The following is a 19,082-nucleotide window of genomic DNA, read 5'->3' as shown; positions in this document are numbered from 1 at the left end:
AGAGGCTACCGTTACCAGTAAAAATCATTAGTAATTGTTCATGAATGACAAATGCACATCGATTGACAAATTTTACAACTTTTTGGTCGAGTCAAACAAGCGAGTAAACAGCGATATTTGGAAAGTTAACATACGAGACTATCATACCTAAAATTCCGTTCTTTGTATTAAATATATTTAAACTGCACCCAACACCATGATATAAAGATTAAATGTATTTAACTACATAAATTTTACCATCCATGTGTAAACTTTTAAACCTAACTATTATAATATTCATGCGAGTATATTAGGACAATCAAATTACTTTTAATACCATCAATTTTACCAAGTTATGACAATATAGTTTTATATTTATATATATCCGACAGTATGCAATTGTTATGGACACACCAGAGATATTACAACATGCCAAATGTATTTAACGTATGCAAACAACTGGACTCGTATAAACATTTCACTCTTGATTAAAATCAATTAAAGCTATTAAATTTTTACTCATACTATCATGCCGACAATGTTATCAGCTAAGTTTTAATTTTATCACTTGTTAAAATACATAACTACTGAACATGCGTGCTACTGTCGTCATATAAAACATCATAAATTCACATTACTAAGGCTCATGAATTACTCAAACAACTGTATGAAAATTTTAACATAGAACGCACATTTTAAAGGTTTTGATTTACGTTGTACCTTCCAAAAGTCACGAATAAATAACTGTTTGATTAAAACTTGATTCATATTACTTTTATAAAACATGGTGGGTTCAAAACACAGGGAAAAAGAATTAGGTCTAAAGCACAAGAATTCCATTTTTAAAGAATTTTACAACTTAGTTGGTCCAAACAAACATGTGACAGCTATTGGTTCAAAACTTGGGTCAGTTTGCAAAATTTATTATTTAATATTGAGACATCAAGATTTTTTCCGTGGCTTATCAATTTGAACACATATGTGAATCTTCCGATCGATGGAGTTGGGATTATGCGAAAATTATTAATATAATTTAAATGAGGATTTTTACAAAATCGTTGGTCAAACATCACTGCACAGAAACTTCCTAACCACAGCTTACTAAAATATTTATTATTCAGAATTCGTATGTCCTATAAGCATGAAACCAACGCCAAAAGAACACTAACTGACGAGGCTACCTCTCATAAAATTTTTATCCCTAGGCAATGAACAGAAAGAAAATGGTCGTAACGTCAGTTAAAGAGTAACATCAACTAAAACGAGTTTTATCACTAAGTCGTTCATTTTCTATGTCCCAATTCTTACAACTACACTATTGATACTAATTCATCCTAACCTAAATTTCACACTGTACTTACGTAATCATCTATCCCGTAGAATCCCTTCGCATCTCGATCTACTCATTACGTTTACATCACGATTGTGATGACTAAAGATATGAAATTCTATCGTGTTTCTTATTACTATCACAATATTATACTAGCATGGCTTTGGGATCACATAACCGCATATTACTTGATATAGTAGTACTACCAACACATCATTCATACAAAATACTTACTGTAGCGTTGTCCCGCAATAACCAATGTATCAATCAATTAACACTTAGGCAATGACAGATGAATTCCATGTTCAACCTCAAGCACTATTCTACCCGTTCCCTCGTATACACTCATGGTTTCCGGTTCAACTGAGAGGACCACAGGTTCGGTGTGAGGGGGCCCCTAACTCATACCTTACCTTAGTGTGCTCCTAACAGTTCTATCCCGGAGTTCATTTTATTTAGACACATCCTATATTCATTGGGCTCATTGGTTTAGGCCTGAGGATCGTTCGCTCTGATACCACTTTGTAACACCCCGGTTTATAAAAGAAGTCCTCGTCAAGACATTCCCTAATAAAACAGACTGTTACCATCTCGGTTTCCCGAGGTAGTGAATAACAAATTAAACTCCAAGGCAATTTATGTAAAATTTTAACTTAATTATTACCATTACTCTTTTCAACTCAAATTACAAGAATGGACATAAATAAAAGTGAAATCTTCTAGATGATGATCTAGTTACTAGGTCGTCTGATCCAGTGTCTCACGCCCATCAAGCTCCCGTCCTATCTCTTAAACCTGTCAAGTCTGCTCGCCAATGTTTGGGTCGTCACAGGTGTTCACGAATACACAGGGTCAACCGCGAGGTTGAGTAGGGAAAACAATAAACAATAAATATGATATGCATGATACTCCGTCACCTCCATCACCATCTCAACTCAATCTCATATCTCATATCCCCTTACGCCCGGCCATACCGATCCCCGGCAGACACAACAATCGACCGTCGTCGATATACCACCAATGGTCGAGGACACCAGGCGGTCTGCAAACCCGCCTGGGCCTTATCACAACATCACATCGTATCACGATCTCATCACCACCACACCATCCTCCAACTCCAATGCATATGAAATGCTCAACAAGAATTAGTGCAATGCAATAGGTAAATCAATGAACCGATAATTCATAAAATCATGCCGCTTACGGATGTTGTGATATCATGCTCAATACGATCAAATCACCAATCAATCACCTTTCCGAATATAAATGATAACGTAAAGCAACAACCAGGAATCAAGTCAACACAATTCAACAATGACGATAAGAGGACAAGTGTATTTCCCTACCTCATAGTGCCAGCAAATCCAATTAAGCAGTTAAGAAGTCCAGAACTAAAGCAACGAATCTGATTATCGATCCTTCACGAATCCGTCACCTAAAACAATTATAATATTTATAATTACTAACTACTAAATATAGCAATCTCCCAAAGTGGAAACTTTCCTAATATAGTAACTTTTCTCTTTTAGCAAACCCGACTCAAGATAATCAATTATGATTAATTATTATTTTATTTTAAGCAACTCGGAATTAAAAACCCAAAATGGTAATTCAAGGATTAACGAATTATACTTTTAAGAAAAACCCGCATTAACATTTGAACCACTCAACAACCGACTTGAATTATTAAGTGTCTCGGGAATAATTTATTTAAATGACTCGGGATTTAATTTAAATAACTAATGTGATAAATAAAGATTAAACGAGTTATACGATTTATAAATACCCGAATCAGTCCTTAAACAGCTCGAACAATCCCGACTCAAACCCGTCTTTAATCATTTACTTAACTCGGTAATTGAATTAAATAATTATTTAAGTGACTCGAGAATTGAATTAAGTAATTATTTTAAGTGACTCAGAAATTGAATTAAATAACTACTATGTTAATTAAAAGATTTAAATGAATTAAACGATTAAGAAACCCGAATCGAACTTAAACAACTCAAACACCCGTCTCCAATTATTTAATAACTCGGAAGTTAAATTGATTAATTAATTAATACGATATATCAACGGATTCTAATTATTAAACTCGGAAGTTAAATTGATTAATTAATTAATACGATATATCAACGGATTCTAATTATTAAACTCGGAAGTTAAATTGATTAAATTATTTAAATGTTACGGAAACTACATTAATTAATTAAGACGCGACCAACTAAAGAATTGTACGCTTAAACTATGCAACCCGCTTCGAAACAATTCTAATACCCGCATTAGACTAACACACGCCCTTTACACTCACTCACCCTCACCGTACGCCACTCACACCACCACGACTACCACCAACCATGTCCCCCACTTCCACACGGCCACCCACAACCACCACCACCTGGTAGATCGCCGCCGGCGAGTCGAACCAGGGGTCAACCGACGTGGTTCACCGAGCATCACCACCAAACACCCTCTGTTCTCCCTTCACCACCACCGCAGCCAACAACTATTCCCTTGCCAACCACCACAGACTTGGTCGCCACCAGCCCACGAACCCCGACAACATGGAGCCACCATTTCGACCTCCCCGAGTCCACGGTGGCTCCACCCCGTAACTAAACACCTAAACCCGTTCTAAAAACGCAGCTAACCCGATCCTACCCCTGTGTCGACGCCGCCTTGCACAGCCACAACCACCACCTATAACCGCCCTAACCACCACCCCTACACTCTACCCTGACCACCCATTTCCCTTACCCCGACAACCACCACCAGAAACCCTTATAACAGACACGCAAACACCCGCAATAAAACCCGACCGCAAGAAGAAAAACAGAGGAAGGTTGAACGCTTACCCAAACCGCCACGAAAACCACCACCAGGGCCGCCTTAACACGCTGACAACCACCCTACTTTATTCCTTGCTGCACTGTCAAGGCCCACGCTCACTTTCTCTCCCTCGAAATGCGTGAAAGGTGAGATTGGATCTTGAAGAAAAGTGAAAGGCTGTTTGTGTGTGTGTGTTTATTATTACGGTAGTGATGGGGTATTTGTAGGCTAGGTGATTATTATTTTAAGTAAAGTTAGCTACTATTATTTAATTAAGGTAGGGTATTATATTTAATTAATGTCAATTTGGGGTGTGTGTTCATGATGACGGGTAGTGATAGTATATGTAGGCTAGGATGTTTATTATTTTAATTAAAGTTAAGGTACTTTTATTAATTAATGTTAGGGTACCATTATTAGTTATGGTACTATTATTAATTAATTTGGGCTGGACATTTTGGAACAGTTGAAATGGGTCGATGCTAACAATTCCGTATAAACCCGTCTCAAATAACTTGGATCGATACGACGCGAGTTAAATAAAATAAAATAACCTAACATAATTATCGACTCAACAATTTACCCAACTTAAGTAGTAATATAAAATGTATAATAATTAATATATAATAATATCCGTTTAATAATGTCCGTTTAATTCAATAATATCCGTTTAATTAATTATATAAAAATACGGGGTATTACACCACTGGACATTCTGAGCAGTCTGCTCATGCTCCCTAACACTCCCCTCCTCCATCAACTCCACACCTCCTACATCCTTCTCCTCAGTGCCCTCGACCCCATCCCGAGCCTCAACCCCCCCCTTGAACTTCCCCTCCGCCTGCTTGGTCACTTTCCATCCCCTCCACAGCACCTCCCTCCCCCACTACCATCTCCCCCTTCCCTTCGTCTCTCCTCTTCCTCATCTTAAAACTCACAGCAATATGTTGTAATTTATCTATTATTTTCGCCACATCAGCTTCTTCTTCACTCCTGCGAACCTCATCGAAAATCGGTTGTAAAACCCGAGCAGCTTTACCATTTCCCTCCTTGACTGTCTTCGTAATTTTCCATGGGGATGCCCTTAACCATTCGCCAAATTGTAGCTCTTCCTCATCATAAGGCCCCTCCTCACAATCTTTCTCACCATGTCCTAGTCTCCCACACCCATAGCAAAAGGTTGGTAACCTCTCGTACTTAACATCAAAAGACACCTCGTTCCCAGTTGGCATCATAATAGATATCATTTTCTTCAAAGGCACCCGAACATCATGAAGGACCCGCACCCTAATCGCCCTATCCATTTCTGGATTTGGCCCAAGCTCCATATTGATATACGTCCCCAACATCGCCCCTATCCTCCTAACGTTGCCTTCGTTTCTCCTCCCCGAAATTGGTAAGTCATAAACCCTCGCCCACAGTGGTAGATGATAAAGAGGGATGTCAGTTAACTTACCCGTCGTCGTTGGCTCATTGAAGCACCAAACAAATATATCAAAATGCCATGGTTGATTCTCCAACACCTTCTCCTTGTCCCGCATAGTTCCGAATCGAAAAACGAACAACTTCTCCTTCGCATCAATGACGTTTCCAATAATAGGCTTCAACGGGTTCCATAACTTAGTCATCGTGTCAATAGCCGCCCTCACATTGATCGATTTCTGTGCCCAAATTCTCCCAACTAGCATGAGTTGTCCCCTTTCTTCCTCCTCCTCCGTCCCTTCATCCCATTGAAAAGTATCCGTGATCCTCCGGTCCTCAGCTGCCATAATTCCCTTTCCCTTATCCTTCGATGTCGCCATCAGAACACGCTAACCCTAATGACAAAGTGCAAACGACGCAATAATGAAACAACAACACGACACAAAACAAAAAACGACACAACAAACGAGACACGACGCTGCCACGCTCACGTAAAACGCGAGATAAGCCTCAAGACACGAGGAGAAAACCAAGACCTAAACCTAAACCTAGACCGAGCCCTAGGAGAGAAACCCTAGAAGTTTCCCTAGTTTTAGTTGTTATTTCGGTACGACATTTCTTGATTCAATAGTTAACACAAATTCTTACTTTAGATAAATACTATCCGTCTAAAGTTGTAGATGGATAATGCCCCTCACAAAATGAAAGTGGGTGGAAAATGGATACCTACTTGCATTTTGTGAAAGGGTTATTATTCGTCTACAATTTTAGACACGGATAGTGTCCCTCTATAATAAGACGGATTGATAAACAAATGATGGAGACAAGTAGGGTAATTTACGGGTTAGCTGGTAATAAAACAAGAGGTAAAGAGTAGAAAGAAAATGACCAAACATTGACTCCATTTCTATTCATCAGAATCATCACTAGCTTCCTTCACCTTCTCTAATTTAATTTCCCCCAATTCATCACCAAACCCATCTACTCACTGCTTTTCTACATCAATTTGCTCAACTTTTTTTAGGTCTGAAATTAGGTTAATCAACCATTTCAAATTTCAATCCATTATTCTTCACATTTATTAAGGTTGTATCCTTTACTTGTTCTTCAATTTTACTTTTTCTTGTTTCTGTTAATCCTTACTTGCTGTTTAATCTGCTCTTTAATAGTTTAATTTACTGTTTGATTTCATGATTTACTGTTGATGTATTAGGATACTTGCTACGTCCCAATCATTTGTTTACCTTTTTTATTAGCTGCGATGGGTGTTAATCCAAGGTAAACAAATGATTGAGACGGAGGGAGTATTAATTCGGGTTTTTTTTTAGACTCTGTAGCTCGCCCGAGTTTAGTCTGACTTGCAGATTTAGTAGCTTCTTTTGTTATTGCTTAAGTTTATGAAGGACTGGTTTTAAAATGATTTGATGATAAAATGTCTTTATTTGACATTATGATCATGTCTAGCGGCTGTTCAAGCGATGTTTTTGGCGATGATATAGATGTTTTTATCGGGTTAGACGAGATTATGATCAAATTATAGATATCTATTATGTGTGGGTGAATCATGTCAACCAAATTCTTAAGCTTACGGTTGAGGCACGATCAATAGTTTAATATCCTAATACACCCCTCACTCGAGTGTCCTTGAAGAGTGGATGATGCAGAGACTAATAGGAATATTTATAATAGTTGGGACTCAACCATCACATTAAGGTTTTGGTTGAGATGATTCATCTATCACAGACTACCTATAGTAAGCGGCGTTAGTCACATTAGATGGAATCATGGAAGTGGGGTCTCATTGAGACCCCATAGCTTTTCGGACAATAGAAATTTGAATTTTTTGTCTTTCAGATTCGTATTAGAAAGAAACATAACAATTACGTTAAAATTGACCCCAACATTTGATCAGTGCTGAAATTTCACTCGTGTGATTTTTGGAGGTTTTCGGGATTCGATTTTGAGACCTCGGGGTCATTAAGGTGGTCTTGTACAACGTGAGAGAACATCTCCACCAAAAGTTTAAGCGTAAATAGTTTAATATCCTAATATTATGGAACACGGAGTATTATTTTGATGGGTTCGGCAACCATGTGTAATCAATTCTAAATATAGAACATGCTGAATACTGTTGACCCATTTTAACTGATCTTTGCTTTCTAAATGTTATGGTCTTATGGAGTAGGTTCTTGGACTAAATTATCAGAATCTCTGTCGACAGTTAGTGAGAACCCAAGACCAAAGTTGAATCGTGAAACAGGAATGGAAAAATTTCTATTGTGTCTATAGGAGGAAAATAGTGCCTCAGTTGAACTATTAACGTTATAATTAGAAATAATGCAACTATTTATAACTTTTTCCCCTTGGTTTTCTTTCTGGCTTTCGTCTTGGGATAGTTGTTAGATTGGATCTTCTACTTTTAAAATTGATTTATTGGATTCTGCATTACTGCACAAGTTATATAGATTAATTTATATTGTCGCTACTTGTTCCTTTCATGTTTTAGAGCATCGCGAGTCACGTGGCTTTCCTGTTTTACACTCTAGAGTTATGGCAGTTTTTTTGTATTATCATCTGAATTGTTTCGGCGAAATTTGTTCATCGAGATTTACAGATGTTGCCAATCTAGTCATGCTCTTCTATTAGAAGGATCTAAGGGAATAGGTCTAGCACTAAGCCCCTAAGTATAACAATTCAATGCTACTCATAATAGCATCACATTATTTTCTGAAGTTAGTTTACTCTATTTTTATATTTGCTGACTGAGTTGCTGCTAGTTGGTGGCATGGCGTTCCTACTGTTGTTGGCGCTGCTTTTCTTCCTGCTTCTACTGTTTTGGCGCTATTGTTCCGCTCTTGTTGGGATTATTAATGTCAACTTGGCATCCGAACCAATATCTTGTACCAACTCGTCTGTAGTGTCAGGAGATATGTCAGATACTTATAGCGAGTCTTGTCTTAGGAAGCCTGTCTAATGTGTAAAGAGGCTGTTTTGTTTTTGTTTTTGTTTACTGTTTTTAGATCTCTCAGCCCAAAGCTAACCTGGAGTGACATCTGTTTCTATATTCAGATTTGCTAACGCCAGCAGTCACAACTCTCTACTTGCTGGTTAAAAAGATAGGAAAGTGATGGGAGGGAGCTGATGGATCAAAAAGCCATGAGGATACTTTTATTTGCTTAGTGGGTAAGTTGTGTGATATCTCTGAAAATAATGAGGTATATCCCTGACGTTTTTTGAGCAGGCTTAGACAAATGTCGGAAAAAAAATTACGAGTAAATTAAGGGTCAGTCAAGTTGGACTGCCAAATTATATGGGCGGGGTAAGGACACAAAGAAAGACCCTTAGCGAGGCCCTTTAGACCTGTTGATTGACAGTTCATATCCATCCAGCCTTATGCTGATGTGTTAATTTGTTGCCAAGTTATTTTTAGAAACCTTTTTTATTTTTATCCCATGTTTGAAGTTTTTGTAGTAGTTGTCTTTTACCTAACTAAACAAGAAGCTGATTTATTCCAGGTACAAACTGCTGAGTATGATCCTTTAAAGCCGGACCTTGTTGTCTGTGTAGAAGATGGCTTTTTATTCAGAGGAACAAAGTTCTGAGGATTACCTTTTTAAGATTGTTTTAATTGGAGATTCTGCTGTTGGCAAGTCTAATCTGCTTGTGAGATTCGCAAGGGATGAGTTTTACCCAAATTCAAAGTCCACGATAGGTGTTGAGTTCCAAACACAAAAGGTAGAAATTAATGGAAAGGAAATCAAAGCACAAATCTGGGACACTGCTGGTCAAGAGAGGTTTAGAGCAGTTACATCAGCATACTACAGAGGTGCTGTCGGGGCTCTTGTTGTGTATGATATCAGTAGGCGGAGAACATTTGATAGTGTTGGAAGATGGCTCAACGAACTCAACAGTAAGCTTGAAATCTCGTTTTGTCATTTTCTGTCGTTCTTTATGGTTCTGTTTGTGGGTCGTGATAATATTTTGACGTGTTTGATTACGTTTTTTTTATTTGATATTCGAAATACCGATTTTCTTGCAATTTGAGATTTGTATCCTGCTTTGATTCCCTAGCTTAGCTCTTACTCCCTCTATATGAGAAACATGACCAGCTAGCTACCTGCGATCCTATGCTCATGTAGTCATAAGTGCTTTGCTTTTACTACCCTAACTGCCGTCTCTATCGCCAATGTGGGTGAAGTCCTAATCGAATTAGTTATGATAAGTACAAATTCGAAAACGATCTTTATGGTCTGTTTGGAGACACCCCCAGTGCCCCATCGACTCCACACCCTATCACTTACAATTCTCTCTGCAGATTTCAGGTGAAGTATTTTCATTTGAAATCAAGTTTTCCATACATTACGTTATGTGTTCTAACCACAATTTTGGAAGACTTCGTACATCAAACCCCTTCCCTGTCATAGGCAGGGCTGCAGGAGCCTTCTGAGCACTATGGTCTTGTACTCTTGTTATTATAGTTGTTTATTGTACAAAAACAATTACGTGTTAGATGTTTTGTAGAATGCATTCTGTTCGAGTAATTTCCCATGTGACTATTTTATCTTGTAATTGTATTTGATCATTAAAGATATTGTATGGCAGCACATTCCGACATGAACGTGGTAACAATACTCGTTGGGAACAAATCCGACCTGAACGATGCTAGGGAGGTGTCAACAGCCGAAGGAAAGGCTTTAGCAGAAACACAAGGCCTGTTCTTCATCGAGACTTCTGCTTTAGATTCATCTAACGTTGCCGTTGCTTTCCAGACCGTCGTTAAAGAGATTTATGACATATTAAGCCGTAAAGTTATGCAATCTGACGAACTAAAGAAGAGTGACTCGTCATCATTGATTAACGGGAAGACTGTAGTATTACAAGAAGGTGAAATTAGTGATGTTAAGCATCCGAGAAAAGGTGGTTGTTGTAGTTAGCCTTTGTTATGTGATTCCCAGACATAGGTGAATTGTTTTTACCATTAAGGTCTTATTTGTGAATCAAAATTACAAAAAGTTTGAGAGCTTTCTGGGAAATTGAGTTTGTTCTTTGTTTGGTGGGAAACAAGGTTTGACCAATTGTAGCAAGAAATCGTTGGTAGTCGGTTCCGAGTGCATGGTAATGGTAATGGACTTGTTTTGTTAGATGTTTTGGAGAGTTTTGTTACTCCAAATTTCAGTTTTTTACTTCTGAAAGAAATTTCTAGATTTAATTTCGCACTTTCGCCCCGAAAAGCCGAATATCGGTAAGTGAAAACGAGGTGTTTTTTGACAATTTTTGGGCCCAAAAAAATCTTGTTCATTGAATGAAGTTTTCTTCTAAAACTTTTGTTCAATTGTGATGTGTAACATCAAATTAGGTCAAGGGCGGTGACATTCAGTATGGGTTCAATTATATTCTGTTTTGCTTCATGCTTTTCTTTATTTTTCGGTCTGGATTACAAGTAATGCACTCGAGATTAAACAATTATGCACTCGAGATTAAACAATTACAATACGTTGATACACTACGTCTTTCGAAAGGGAAATACAATCACAATTCATGGCACGTTATAATATTTCCATATTCCGTACTAAATTAATTTTTCCATTTTCCATATTCAAGATTTTGTAATTTCAAATCACGTCCCGATTTCAATCAATCAATTCTACCCAATTAAACTCTCATCCTTATCCAACTTATCAATATCAATCAACCTTCAATACCAAAACCCGATATCCAATCCAAATCCATAATAATTCCATATATCTCGCTTACTCGAATCGACTTTCCGATTTCCGTCCTCTTTTACCAGTCCCCTAATATGAAAAGGCATTCCTCCTCACACGTTAAAGCATTGAACCTATCACCTATATCACCTTTACCAGAACACAGAAACACAAAACCACAACTCACTCACCAATTCCATTAACTCCTCCTCCCCTTATTCTCTCCATTCAAATTTCCTCTTTTCTGCATCAATTTTTTTCCCCAAATCTCCCTTTTAATTATTTTCCAAGATCATCAATATATTTACTTGGATTACATATTCCACATGGTAATATAAATTATAATCATCGCACGTTAGAAAAACCGTTTATAATAACATACTCGTATCGTATGATTTGTATGGTTGTAATTGCATGATTTATTTACCAGAATTCTTATCCATTGGACCAAACTTTCTGATTACAAGAACTAGGGTTCATCACAACATCATTAGATAATTAGATCAGATCTACTTTATTACAATTCCATGAACAAGAATTAAATTAATTAATTCAACCATTATAAATTCAGAAAATTTCATGGATTTATTAAAATCAAGATCTTAAAGGATATACATCATCTAACCTAATTTAATTAAAGCAAACAAAAACAGGTTCCTTTTTTTTTCTCTTTAATTAGTTTAATTAATCTGATAATATCATACACCACAGTGATTGATTCTTTGCAATTCTTGACCTAACTTTTGGGTGATTTAATTTGACATAGGAAGAAGAATTAAAATTAGGTTTAAATTTTTAATTTATTTCTTCATGGATTTTCCCTAATTTTTCAAGAACACAGATATACATATCCTGATATCCTGTAACCCTGATACCCATATCAGTATATATCACCTCCTCAATTAAATTTATTTCTTCTTTTTCCAGAATTACCCTTGTCCTAATCCTTGTCTAAATTGGGTTTTTTTAGTTTCTTTTGTTTATATTTCAACTTTTATTGTTTTGTTATGATTAGGAAAATTTATTTTTATTAAAGTGTGGAGATTGATGTGTTTTTTCTGGGTTAGGGCAGATCTGACCAAAAAAGGGTTCCTGATTAGTGATTAATTTATTTTTTTGATTTCTGGGATTTACTGTATTGCAGTTTTTGACTGTTTGGATTTATTAAGAATCCGGGTTCCGGGTTGTTGTCGAAACTGTTTGATTTTGGGTTGGTCAATCAGAAATTCAGATATATAGATCAGGAGCATGTAAGTCATGTAACTAATCAGATCTGTATAAATTTTTTCATAAGTTTGTGTAACAGTATGATTTTTTGCATGAATAAGGGTTCTTACAGATTTGTGTTTCCTGTTTGATTTTTGTCGGATATCGGAATATGATTAATTTCCCTGTCTGCATGCTGTGTGTGGTTCTGCATTCCTGAAGAATGATTTTCTATCTGTCTGATTGCCTCTGTGTAGTCTGTGAACAATCTTATTCTAAAAAAAATACAATCGATTTTTCTATAAAGAAGAATCATTAACCAGTTATCGAAACAGCAGGAATCGAGGGATCAACTGTTGGTCATTATTTGATATCAATCTTTAATTTATGTCATTATGCTGCATGCCTGCATCATATCAATCAAACTGTTTAGTTCTTTTGAAGCCCTGGAACCAGATTTTTTTTTTCCGTCGATTATTTAGGATCTCTGATATTCAGACGATTGTTGCCATTGTACTTTGAAAATCTGTGTTTTGTGAGGATTTTCTGGGTGATCTTTGTATCTTATTTATCTTATAATACTATTTTCGAGCATTGATGGCTGAATCGTATTTTGATCGTGGTTTTCTGCAGTACAAATGGGGACAGAGCTTCTCAGAGCTTGTCTAAAAGAAGAGGATGTTGACTTTCCAGCAAGGCCACCTGGTTTTGAAGCATTCACTTCATTTGATAAATTGAAAAAGAGTGAAAATAGTGATGAACCTTGTTGCTCAGTTTCTTCAAATCTCTCACAACAAGAATCAGTCAATGTTAAAAGAGAAACTGATTTAGGTGGTCCCGCAAAAATTATAAGATCCCTGAGGCGTAGATCATCAACAAATCCTGGTCGATACAATCAATGCTCCGACGAGGAGTCTGATGCCGAGCAGCTTGATCAGGTAATGTCTTGTTTGTGTAATGCTCTTTATCAGCCAGCTACTATCTTTCTTAATCATAGTTTACATTCATATCTTTTTCATTTATCATGCAGAACTTTCCTATGAAGCCAGCACTTCCAAAAGGAGTGATTCGCGGTTGCAATGAATGTCAGAATTGCCAGAAGGTGAGCCTGTTGCTTTATAGATGAGTCAGTTCGACTTAGCTGGTTGCCTTTCGTAACTTTTCTGAGCTAATTTGTCTGGTTTGGTCATACCTCGGTGAAATCGACAAAGTTCTTAGATCTTAGTTTAATAAAACACGTCTAGAGCACCTTGCTCGCAATGCTTGGTAAAGCATTACTCAAAATGCCTTGGCACGACTTAGTTGCGCCTTTTGGATAACGTGCAGCTAGCGAGGCACACGACTATGCAATTCTTATGTTTTTTTTTTTTTTCCCCTTTAGCTCGTTTATTATGTCTTCCCTTTGCCATGGGCCCTCACCTCTTCCTACCTTCGTACACCTAGAACCTTGTAACATTAAGCGCTAGATAATAATATGCGGGTTTGGGTTGAGAGCTTGACATGTGCAGCTTGAGAGTTTGTGAATAGGGTCTGGTCTACTTATTGATGTGAACTTCGTGGACTTTAAGACTTTTTTCTATTTAAAGTCTTTGCTAATAGAGTCATTGCAGGTGATTGCAAGATGGCAACCTGAGGCTGCTTGTAGGGCTGACCTTGAGGACGTTCCGGTATTTTACCCAAGTGAAGAGGTCTGATCTTCATAACTATTTAACTATGTACTTCACTGTGCTTCTTATATCATTATGTAATACCTGTTCATTGGAGGTCTGATATGTTAATGTTCTGCAGGAATTTAAAGATACAATACGGTATATAGAAAAGATACGCCCTAAAGCTGAACAATATGGAATTTGCCGTATTATTCCTCCTGCTTCATGGAAACCTCCCTGTCGTTTGAAGGAGAAAGAGTTATGGGAAATGTCTAAGTTCACTACTCGTGTACAGAAGGTAGACAAACTGCAAAATCGTGATGCATCGAAAAAACTATTAAAAGGTCACATGAGGAAGAAAAGGAGACGATGCTCGAGAATGGGGATGGAATGCGCACCTGGGGGTGGAAAAACCTCGGAGCCTGGAGAAACTGAATTTGGTTTTGAACCGGGACCTGATTTTACTTTAGATGAATTTCAGAGGTATGCAGATGATTTCAAAGCCCAATTCTTCGGTAATGAAAATTGTGCAGATGAGAAGTTGGAGCCATCCCTTGAGGCTATAGAGGGTGAATATTGGCGAGTAGTTGAGAAACCCACTGAAGAAATCGAGGTATGATATATTGAGCGGATTGAGCCTAATCTGTAGGACCATTCATATAAGACTACAACAACAACAACTACAACAACAACAACAACATCAGAGCCTTAATCCCAAAATGATTTGGGGTCGGCTCACATGAACCATTTCACATAAGACTAATTGCATAAAATAATTGAATTATTACTTCATGCTTTTTTGTTGGGCCTGTTATTAATTTTATTACTCTGAATGTTCTTATAGGTTCTGTATGGGGCTGATTTGGAAACTGGTGTTTTCGGCAGTGGCTTCCAAAAAATGTCTAACGAGTGTTCATCCACTGATGATGAATATGTCAAATCTGGATGGAACTTGAACAATTTACCAAGGCTTCCGGGTTCTGTCCTTTCCTACGAAAATGCAGATATATCAGGCGTCCAAGTACCATGGTTGTATATCGGAATGTGCTTTTCGTCTTTTTGCTGGGTAAGTTAGTTCATAATGGTGCTTTGTCGTTAGTACGAACAGATTTTCCGGGTTATGCATGAGTATATTCTTTACGGTGTGCATTAATATACGAATGAACATGAAGTTTTTTTTATCATTCCATACCGTATCTGTAAATAAGTTATAAGTTTCTGTTTGCGGTGTCAAAGCATATTGTCTAGAAAACACACGTAGTACTGTATAAACACATATCATTTCCACCTTATGCTGACACCTTGACGTGCACCCACACCCGATGCCTGCAGCTAAGTCTGAAGTAACATAGCTCCGCAATGTTGACATTTTACTTCAGGATATCAAACATGTCATATTTCTTCATGGTTTATCTCATCCCAATTTCGCCTATTTTATACTTATAATTTTGCACTTTGTACATGTTATGTGAAACAGCATGTTGAAGACCATCATCTATACTCTCTGAATTACCTGCATTTTGGTGCTCCGAAAATGTGGTATGGTGTTCCTGGGAGTGAAGCAACTAAGTTGGAGGATGCAATGAAAAAACATCTGCCTGACCTCTTTGACGAGCAGCCTGATCTCCTCCATAAATTGGTTAGTTGAAATCGTGCAAACTTTTGGCTTCTTTCTCTTTTTAGTCAGAAATATCGTGCAAAATGTATAATACCCATCTAAACATCCCCTTTTGTGATCTTCACAGATCACGCAACTTTCTCCATCCATCCTTAAATTAGCGGGTGTACCTGTATATCGGTGCGTTCAGAATGAAGGGGATTTTGTCTTGACTTTTCCCCGGGCATATCACGCGGGATTCAACACTGGGTTCAACTGTGCAGAAGCAGTTAATCTGGCTCCTATTGATTGGTTTCCACATGGGCAAAGGGCCGTGGAGCTTTACCGTGAGCAACAAAGAAAAACAACTGTCTCCCATGATAAATTGTTGTTGGGGGCCGCTAGAGAAGCTGTAAAAGCTAACTGGGAACTTAACTTACTTAGAAATTATACTGTCGATAACTTGAGATGGAAGGATGTTTGTGGAAGGGATGGAATCTTAGCAAAATCTCTCAGGGTATGTTAAAATTCTCAGTTTTTATTACTCTCCTAGATGGTTTTGTGCAGCTGATCGTTTTTGAATTTTTGTGGTTGATGGTAATTGTGGTTGATGTGGAGCTGATCGTTTTTCAATTTTTTTGCAGTCACGTGTTGATGCAGAGAATGTGAGAAGAGAATTCCTGTGTAAATACTCCAAGGCAGTGAAGATGGATAGTAGTTTTGATGCAAAAACTGAGAGGGAATGTAGTGTGTGTTTCTACGATTTGCACTTATCCGCTGCAGGCTGTAGTTGTTCACCTGATCGGTTTGCATGCTTGAATCACGCTAAACAGATGTGTTCCTGTAACTGGGATGCCAAATATTTCCTCTTTCGTTATGATATTACAGAATTGAATATCCTGGTTGATGCTTTGGAAGGTAAATTAAGTGCCATATATAGATGGGCAAGAAGTGATCTTGGGCTAGCCTTAAGTTCTTGCATTTCCAAAGACAAATCCCAAGTTACTGGTCTCGGCACTCCAATCTCGGAGACATCAGTTCATAATCCTGCTACTAAGAAAAGCCCACAAGAATTAGTAATCTCAAAAACCGGAGATATCAGTTCAAAACCAAAGATAGTTTCATCTCAGAAGGATACTTTCCCTGAAGTTTGTCTCGCCTTAGAAGCGACGAAGATCCCGCCATTTAAATTATCTCGTCTAGGAAAGCGAAAAGGTAGCACTTCACTGGTCAACTCTGTAAATGGCAAAGATGATGTTGTTTGTCTTAGTGATGATGAAGATGAAAATTCAAAGAAATTACTCCGTGATGGGGTTAAAGGGGAAAGTCAGGATGTCAAAGGATTCGAGGCTGATCATAAGATGAATCTGTGTGATCTAGCTAATGCAGCCTTGGCTGCTGAAGCCAGTTTAAAGGATGAGTGTTTGTCGTGCTCAACGTCCCCAAACACAACTCCAGATGTTCTTACTGAAAATAAAGCTTGTGCTCCGAGTTATTTGAAGCTAGCAGATGATGCAAGAACTCTTCCAGGAAGTCCATCCTGTAGTCAAAGTACCATGGACAAATATTATCGCCAGAAAGGGCCTCGAATAGCAAAAGTTGTGCGGAGAATCAGTTGTAACGTTGAGCCGCTTGAATTTGGGTGTGTTGTTCCTGGAAAGGAATGGAGTACCAGTAAAGCAATCTTCCTAAAAGGTTTGCTACTTTTCTAATATATATATTTATTTTCTCAGGGTTTTCTTTTGTTATACCTTTCGACTAATAATAACAATAATTCTTCAATTCTCTAGGTTTTAAAAGCCGTGTCAGATACATAAGTATCTCCGATCCCACAAATATGTGCTACTATGTCTCAGAAATTTTGGATGGAGGATCAAAAGGACCTCTTTTCATGGTATTGTGCATAATTTGGCTATTCACAATGAGATTCAAATGCTTTAAAGGTCGATATGGCCACACGTTCTTAGTTACTGTATTACAAATGGCTGGATAGAGTACCTAAAACCTTTATTCAATTTCAGGTGTTTCTCGAACAGACCCCAAATGAAGTTTTTGTTCAGGTGTCACCTACCAAATGCTGGGAAACTGTCCGTGAAAGAGTTAATCAGGAGATTAGTAAGCAGCACAAACTCGGAGAATTGAAACTCCCCCCTTTACAACCGCCTGGCAGCCTTGATGGATATGAAATGTTCGGTTTTACTTCCCCAACTATCGTTCAGGTATGTATCCTCTATATTAGCTTTTTATTGCTGTCGATTTCTCTATTCATTGTTCCACTCAGGTTCACTGGATTAGTTCGTCTTCTTGATCTTCTCGGTAGAGATAGTACAACAGTTCCATCTTTTCAAAATGATAAATCTGAAAATAGTTATTTTGAAAAACCGAATATGACAAATTTTCACTATCATTTTCGATATTTGGAGAATAAATTTGGGATGAAGTTAGTAGCATTCTTTGGCAATGTAACATGACGGAATAAAACAAAATGACTTTTAAGTTGTTTCGACTTTGTGCTTCTTATATTGTGACCCTTTTTAACTGTTCAAGGCATTGGAGTATAATGTCGGTATTGAGACAAATTGTTCTAACCAGCAATTTTGTTCCGGCAGGCTATCGAAGCATTAGACAAAAACCGTGTATGTACAGCATATTGGAGTTCTCGGCCTTCTTCACAAATCTCACATTGCTCTCAACATGGAGAAAACCCTATAAACCTAAATTCTCTACCAGAAGCAGGAACTGAAACTTTACTCAGAGCCCTATTCAAGAAGGCAAACCCAGAAGAACTACGCGTATTGCAGGATGTTCTCATGAATAACCCGGACCTGGTAACCCGCATTCTTGATGAAGAGATGCAGAGTCAATCAAGGTAGCGCAGTATCCAGTCTCAAAGGGATATGATCTCGTCGCAAATGAACTTTGAGACTGGAGCTAATATTAGTTGGCATTCTTTATTTTCTAGGTTCTCGAGTTCTTTTCACTCATAATCTTAATTTCATAAAGAAGCTGGAAATTTATCCGTCGGATATCACAATTTTCTTTCCAGTCTTCTTGACCTCACTAGTAGGTTTCAATTTTCGGTGCACAGGAGATTTTGAATTAACATTTTTACGTACAAATAAATCAAAGTAAATTCTTTATGATGGCATCTCAATACATTTTTGCTTGCCTTACTAGCCTTCTACTCGGATTCGATCGGAAGCATCAAATGCAAATATGTATCGGAGTATTGATAGCTCGAGCAATTGATTACTCCATAACACGGTTTTACAGTAATCCAACGTCGATAAAAACTCATATATGTCCATGTATGGATACAACAAATTCATTTCATATAACGGTCTCATACAAGAACTAACGGTACA

At 37.7% G+C, this 19,082-nt stretch overlaps 2 protein-coding genes and 1 long non-coding RNA gene across 9 annotated transcripts; 2 read left to right on the top strand and 1 right to left on the bottom strand.

The window, feature by feature from the left end:
* Positions 1-1,894: 1,894 nt before the first annotated feature.
* Positions 1,895-4,318, bottom strand: LOC141645905 (uncharacterized). Its single transcript, XR_012545220.1, has 3 exons — positions 4,165-4,318; positions 2,656-2,744; positions 1,895-2,113 (listed from the first exon to the last, which is right to left on the bottom strand). It is a non-coding gene; the product is annotated as an uncharacterized LOC141645905 (long non-coding RNA).
* A 2,071-nt stretch (positions 4,319-6,389) lies between these two features.
* On the top strand, positions 6,390-10,701 carry LOC141647190 (ras-related protein RABA5a-like). 2 transcript variants are annotated; one of them, XM_074455289.1, is made up of 4 exons: positions 6,390-6,646; positions 8,630-8,743; positions 9,076-9,470; positions 10,163-10,701. In XM_074455289.1, exons 3-4 carry the CDS (start codon positions 9,131-9,133, stop codon positions 10,492-10,494), a joined length of 672 nt encoding a protein of 223 aa, XP_074311390.1. In that variant the 5' UTR covers positions 6,390-6,646; positions 8,630-8,743; positions 9,076-9,130; the 3' UTR covers positions 10,495-10,701. The 2 variants fall into 2 exon arrangements, with proteins under 2 accessions (XP_074311390.1, XP_074311391.1); XM_074455290.1 differs by having other exon boundaries at positions 6,444-6,646; positions 8,630-8,775.
* Positions 10,702-11,329: 628 nt separating this feature from the next.
* On the top strand, positions 11,330-18,857 carry LOC141647187 (putative lysine-specific demethylase JMJ16). 6 transcript variants are annotated; one of them, XM_074455285.1, is made up of 12 exons: positions 11,330-11,594; positions 13,105-13,409; positions 13,502-13,573; positions 14,082-14,159; positions 14,260-14,733; positions 14,965-15,186; positions 15,598-15,759; positions 15,866-16,234; positions 16,362-17,412; positions 17,508-17,611; positions 17,739-17,936; positions 18,327-18,857. In XM_074455285.1, the coding sequence occupies exons 2-12, from the start codon at positions 13,110-13,112 to the stop codon at positions 18,588-18,590; spliced, it is 3,294 nt and encodes a 1,097-aa protein (XP_074311386.1). In that variant the 5' UTR covers positions 11,330-11,594; positions 13,105-13,109; the 3' UTR covers positions 18,591-18,857. The 6 variants fall into 6 exon arrangements, 4 of the variants coding, with proteins under 4 accessions (XP_074311386.1, XP_074311388.1, XP_074311385.1 ...); XM_074455287.1 differs by having other exon boundaries at positions 11,438-11,918; XM_074455284.1 differs by lacking the exon at positions 11,330-11,594 and adding an exon at positions 11,911-12,515.
* Positions 18,858-19,082: the final 225 nt, after the last annotated feature.

This window comes from Silene latifolia, chromosome 3, assembly GCF_048544455.1.
Source record: "Silene latifolia isolate original U9 population chromosome 3, ASM4854445v1, whole genome shotgun sequence".
Classification (NCBI taxonomy): Eukaryota; Viridiplantae; Streptophyta; class Magnoliopsida; order Caryophyllales; family Caryophyllaceae; genus Silene; species Silene latifolia.
The sequence above is the reverse complement of the archived record's forward strand: the minus strand, read 5'-3'. Positions and strand labels throughout refer to the sequence as shown.

Coding starts and splice junctions, on each gene's coding strand:
- LOC141647187 (XM_074455285.1), top strand. CDS start 13,110: ATGGGGACAGAGCTTCTCAGAGCTTGTCTAAAAGAAGAGGATGTTGAC. Junction 14,734..14,964: donor AACCCACTGAAGAAATCGAG/GTATGATATATT, acceptor ATGTTCTTATAG/GTTCTGTATGGGGCTGATTT. Junction 16,235..16,361: donor TCTTAGCAAAATCTCTCAGG/GTATGTTAAAAT, acceptor ATTTTTTTGCAG/TCACGTGTTGATGCAGAGAA.
- LOC141647190 (XM_074455289.1), top strand. CDS start 9,131: ATGGCTTTTTATTCAGAGGAACAAAGTTCTGAGGATTACCTTTTTAAG. Junction 9,471..10,162: donor ATGGCTCAACGAACTCAACA/GTAAGCTTGAAA, acceptor ATTGTATGGCAG/CACATTCCGACATGAACGTG.